Source organism: Arachis duranensis, chromosome 6 (genome assembly GCF_000817695.3).
Source record: "Arachis duranensis cultivar V14167 chromosome 6, aradu.V14167.gnm2.J7QH, whole genome shotgun sequence".
NCBI lineage: Eukaryota > Viridiplantae > Streptophyta > Magnoliopsida > Fabales > Fabaceae > Arachis > Arachis duranensis.
The window spans coordinates 86301038-86307472 of NC_029777.3; the positions used below are offsets into that span (position 1 = coordinate 86301038).

The window sequence follows — 6435 nt, forward strand, 5'->3', positions numbered from 1 at the left end:
GAGATATAATATAAAATAAAAATTAATTATTGTGATTCAGTAGTGAACAACCATGTAATGATGTAATAAACAAAGTCAACAGCTTGTAGAAGCTAGGGTAAACATCATCCCGAAACTCATACACCTACCCAGAGAGTCTTATTCCGTTATTTTTCCATAACAACACAAAACAATAATTAAAAGTTGAAGAAATTCAATACCACCAGCGACGGTCTTCTCTCTAGGCGAAGATGGCCGCAACGGCAATCATGGCCGCTGCGACCATCACGGCAAGAGAGGAGACAAGAGAGTGAGAAGAAGAAGTAGGAGCGGGGGCGGGGCCGTCGGCAAGGACGTTGATGACAAGCTTCATTTGGTGGTCAGCACAATGGCCTGCAATGCCGCAGATGTACCACTTCTTTCCCGGGCTTTGAAGGGAGATCCAATCATGGCCGCTTCGGAATGTTTCCAGTGGATCAGAGGTAACACAGTCCTTGAAAGATGTTGCATTCACTTTCAGCACATTGTGGCTGTCATTGTTGTATTTGAACACTACCCAACACACAAATAAAATTAAAAAGGTAAAAAGAACACAAATTAGTTTATTATTGCCTTAAACTTTAAGTCCCTAGCTATATGTGAATCACGAACCGTATAAATATAAAAAATGCTATATGTATATCAAAAAATTAATTATTGCTGTATATTTGTGTCTAAATTTATATATTATTTCATTTATTTTTAATATATTTTTTAAATATATATTCTATGTAGATGATGATTAATTTTTTTTTACACATAATATAATTGTATTGATACAGCCATATAGGAGTTATTATAGCATATATAATTAGTGATTTAAAGAAAATAAAATATACTAAATGTCTCAAAATTTTGTTTAAAGTTTCAATTTTTTTTTTCAAAAAAAGTTAAATTAACGTTTGAGCGTTGATTATTTAACCAAAAGGGACAAAGTTAAAACCATTTTAAAAATATTAGAAGAAAAATTAAAAAAAGTTTAAATATGAAGGGTAAAAATTAATTTTAGGGAAAGCATTTACTATGTTTTTCCAATATTTAAAAAAAACACGGTTTTTTTTACAAGCTATTAAGAGATTAATTGAATAATAATCTCAATATTGATATAAATTATTGTAAACACAACAAGATGTAGTCTTGTACATTTAGCTGCATATAAATTATATATATATATATATATATAGTTGATTTTAGTGGCTAATTTTAGTATGTAAATAACATTTTTGTTAGTTGATTACTATTGAATTTGTATCTATTTAAGTACAATATTAAAGTTCTTAAAATTCACTAGGATAAAAACAATGTAATATAACTATAAGTATCTATAAAAATTTATAATTAACCATTTTTCCTCCAAAATAAAGAATAACGTAATAAAACAGAAGTGAGCGAGTTAGATAGTGTAGTTAAAATTTAAATAAATAAATTAAGGATAAAATGACAATTTAATAATTTGGTGATAGGATTTAATAAGGACTGAAAATTCGTTAGAGATTAATTTAGGATACTATTCTTTTCAAAAAAAGAAAAAAGAAAAAAAAACATGTGAAACCTACCAAGGACATCACCAACATGGAAAACTTTATCTTGGGCCCATTTTGTGTAATTATAATCAAGTTTCCATCCGTCATTATCACCAACAACGAAGTCAGTTGCAGTAGCAAATGATGAAAGCAAAACCATGGAAATGGCAAAGAATGCTACTCGACCAACAAAAGCAGCAGCCATATTAATTATTTGATTTGAACAAAAATAGAGTTAGTAATTACTTAATAATAACTATATATAATGTATATGTTTTTGATAGAATGAATATTTGTTAACTCACATCACTTCGCATTTCAACTTGGTGTATATATAGTAGGACTCAAATTGATTTCATCGAAATAATGCATACATAGAAAAATCGAAATAGGAATGGAAGGGATTCGGCTATAGTCGGCTTTCACTAGAACTTTTAATGTTTTTTATATTCTTTAATGGGAAAGAAACAAGTTGTGTTGTAATAATCATCAAGGGGAGTATAACAACGTGTGTGAATAGAATGATACTATGAACCAAATTTAATTTAATTATCAATGTGCTATGTCTGACCTTATATGAAAGTGATGTGTACATAAAAAATGGTGTTTTGGTCTTGCGGCCTGCGTTCTGCCTTATCACTCACGGGAAATGCTACAGGACAATGATTTTATTTAACAATATAAACAACTACCAATCAAATAAAAATACACTACACTTTCAAATTAATCTTATAAATTTTAATATTAAAATAACCATCCGTACACTAATAAAATAAATATCCAATATATCTATTGTTTACATTATTTAATATTTTCATTGTTCACAAATACTTTTCCATCACTTAATTGTTTTCCGCTGATTCCTATGCTTGCATAGTGCAAGGTTACATTTATACTCTCTATAATTAATTAAGATGATGTTAGCTTTGGTGGATAGGGCGCTGATAACAATAATTAAACAATCGAGGGTTGTGTTTAATCATAAGGTTGTATTTTGGTGCACGTATTTTTAGATTTATGTAATTCGTTCTCTTTCTGATCAATCTCTCAAGCAGCTAGTTTTGGTTGGCTATTTTCCAGTTCTTCATTACTTGATTTCTTTTGACATCAAGAACACTGATTTTGGAAGAACAGCACTATGAATTTACATTTATATTGCAAAAGGTTTGTTTTATGTGCAGGTGATGAAGACAAATTCCTCCAAAGGTGGAGGTGATGGTTTGGTTTGCTATTATTATGAAGCTAAATACGAAGATGAGGCTGGTGAGTTTAACATGCTGAACTTAAATGAAGCAACATGTAACTTATTTGAGGAAGAAGGCGATGCTAATGGAAGAGATTATTAGATGGGTTAGGCCAAAGGATTTAAAATTTTTCTTTTTGGTTTGCTACTTAAACTCTTTGAAATGAAAAGAAAGAGTTCCAACAGGAGCAAGCACGGGATCATTAGAGTGAATGGAAAAATTTGAGACCGACTATTAGAAGAACCAAATGAATAACTCGTACTACGAATCATCTTGAAGTTCTCATGTGGTTGATTAGTGTATTCATTTTGATGGTGTTGTAAGTTTTCCTATGGTTTTGTCTAGATCTGCTTCTTTTTGAGAGGATCCATTTCCGTTTAATTTGTACCTGGATTTTTGGAAGAAGTTTATGAATGGAATTGAATGAAGAGAATATATAGTGATTCTCATTAGTGCGGGTTGTGGAGTAAAAGGTACATTAGTAAGAAAAATTTGTGTATTTACGTTCAGAAAAGATAACGTGATTATCTCCAAAAATTGATGTATTTAGCGTAAAAAAAAATTGTGTTTGTTTTCAATGTTTTTATTCAAAATTTTGTATATTTATTTTCAAAAAATTTATGTGTTTATCATAAAAAAAAGTTGTGTTTAATTCTTACGTTTCTCTTTAAAAATTGTCTATTTACTTTTAAAAAATTTATGTTTATCATTAAAAAATTTATGTAATTTTTTTTTTAAATTTGTGTTTTTGCTTTCAAAAAATTTTTGTTTATTTTTACAATATTGACCAAAGAAAAGCAAGAAGAAAAAATCATGATAGTAGCCACAAACTATGTAAATAGATAATCTTATTTCAAGACAAACTTTGTTAATACGATTAACATTAATCGTGAAGTTAATTGAATAGAGATTGGATTGAGATGAATTCTTTGATTGGCAGAGGTGGTATTTACAAAAGAACTACTCCAAAAATTATGGTTTAAATTTTTAAAATATGAGTAAAATTTTTTTTCAGTCCTTGCTCTTTTTAATTTAGATAATTTGTATCTTAATGATCGAAAAATAATAATACACCCCTTATTCTTCGTTTTTATTAGAGGCATGAGTCTTTATTCTTTCTTTTCATTAGATACATAAATCCTTTTATAAAAATTTTTGGTAAAAGATAACAAAAAATACTTAAGTATAATGTAATTTGTATAATCTTGCCAGTGGCGGAGCCACGTTATGAGCAAGGGGGCAATGGCCCCCCCCCCAAACTAATAAAATGTATGTATTAAGTTTTTAATTTTTTAGTTTAACCCTTTTTTAATTTTTAATTTTTCTTTCTTTTTAACTTATATTTTTTATATTAGCCCCTCCCAAAATAATTTCTAGCTCCGGCCCTGGATCTTGCCTTCATCTAATGATAACCATTCGATTGTGACTGTTTAGCTCTTAAATAATCATCAAAACGATGTCCCAATCAAATGATAATTATTCCTCTGCAACATTATTTTGATGAATGTATAGGCAATAAACAGTCTCAATTAAATAGTTATCATCCATGTAGGACAGGTGAAAGCCAGATTATACAAGATACTGTCATACGTAAGTATTTTCTGTCACTTTGTATCAGAAATTCTCATAGAAAGGCTCATGCATCTAACTAAAAGGAATGATAGGGGCAGATTGTCATTTTTCAATCGTTAAGGCGTGGGTTCTATAAATTGAAAAAGGAGAGTACACTACAAGAAAAACGTTAAATACCGTCGGATTCAACATTGAAGGTTAACGGCAGCTTTATCATAAGATTTTGTAACAAATTCGTCGGATAAAAAATTTACCGTCAGATTCGGTTTTCTAATGGTAAATTCGCCAGTAACAAATGGAGGGAAAGGCAAAATAATTGGCGCCATGATTACCATCGAATTTATGGTTATTTTTTCCGATGGTAAACGTCATTAGTTGAACGCAGCGTTTTATCCACTTGCATCTATCGGTAAATTCGATGGTAATGCTACCCTAAATTCGAATCAAAAACCTTCTCCCCCTCATTTCGAATTACACTATCTCTCTCCTCATCCTCTCCTCTCTCACTCTTTCTCTAACCCTTTTGTTGATGAGAAAAACTACTAATGTTCATGGATACTAGTAAGTGCACCAAATCGTTTAAGTAATACCATAGTGAGTGGATATCGTTTTACAAGGATTAAAGGATAGATTGAAAAAGAAAATATCGGCTTGAATCGCTAACTAAATCAATTGAACCTGGATTTTAGGGTTGAGATCGTATCTTGCTTGGAAGTTAAGTGCTTGAATGCTTGTAGAGACAGTGATGAACGTGTATAAAATTGAGAGAAAATAGTGATTGAAAATGTCAAGGTTTTGGAGATGTTTACTTTTCAGGAAGATTAAACCTTATGTTTATCTATTTGATGCATGCAAAGACCTTTTTACGATAAATTATAAATAATTGAACTCCAATTCCTTGACAATTCAATTTATCTTTAATTAATCAATCGCTAATTTCTTGGTCAACCAATTAAAAAAAAAAAGATTTAGCACAACACTGATTCAGTTTCAAATAATAGTCAAAAAGTAGTTTCAGGTCGAATTATATGTCACGTATTTAAGTTAGTACTAAATAATTGAGAATTAAGAGAAAAATTACGTCGCGCAGTCTTTAAAACACTATTCCTAATCAAATAAAAAAGTCACAAGAAAAAATTTTCAAATTTTAATTCTAATATTAATTTTTTTAAAATAATAAACAGAATTTAAAACAAAGTTAGAATATTTTGTAATACTTCTAAATCTTTAAAAAATGAAGAATGAAAACTCAATCTTAAAAATAGATTAAAAATAGATCAATGCATAACCTCAAAACAAAATAAAATTTAAATTAATAATCCATAAAAACATAAACAGAACTCTATCCTATTCCTTTATGTTAATAAGAAATTAGTGAGTATTCAATATAATTTTTTTGTGTTCAATCCCTTTCAATCTTTATCTCTATCTTCTAATAATATCTATTATTTTGACTAACTTCGTGTTTATTATTATATATTAATTTATAAAAAAGATTTAATAAGTACGTTAGTGCAAATTAATACCATTGTTCAACAAAAGCAACTTGAGTTTAGATAATGGGAATATGATATGAGTTCTAAATATAGGCTTTTAAATATGTAAGACAAAATTCTTTTTATTATTGATTTTAGTTAGTATAAAATTATTAAATTGTAAAGATAAAAAATTTTTTATTTTTTTTTCTAATACTTATAAAAAATCGCATCAAAATCTTATCTCCAAATTTTGTTTTCAATATATTGTTTCTTTTGTCAATTTATAGTTTTTTATTTAAATCACATCAAAATCTTTTTTTTCAATATAACAATTATTTTTGTTATATTTTTAAATCATTAAAAAAATTATTAATTGTTAATATTTTTTAAAATTATTTTTATGAGCGTGGTATACTTTCAAGATATTAATTTAATAGTTTATCTTAAGTCAGCAATAATATTTGTCTTCTAGTCCTTGGTGTCTGATAGCCATGCGGAAGAACGCCTGAATTCAGGCCGGTTCCGTACCTCTTGAGGGAGGGCCGGCCAGAAATTTTTTTTTTCATTTTTCTAAACAAAATCTATTTATATATTATTGAA

General features: G+C 28.6%; 1 protein-coding gene across 1 annotated transcript; it reads right to left on the bottom strand.

Moving 5' to 3' along the window:
- Positions 1 to 220: 220 nt before the first annotated feature.
- LOC107494442 (blue copper protein 1a) lies at positions 221 to 1746 on the bottom strand. Its single transcript, XM_016115476.3, has 2 exons — positions 1575 to 1746; positions 221 to 531 (listed from the first exon to the last, which is right to left on the bottom strand). Exons 1-2 carry the CDS (start codon positions 1744 to 1746, stop codon positions 221 to 223), a joined length of 483 nt encoding a protein of 160 aa, XP_015970962.1.
- Positions 1747 to 6435: the final 4689 nt, after the last annotated feature.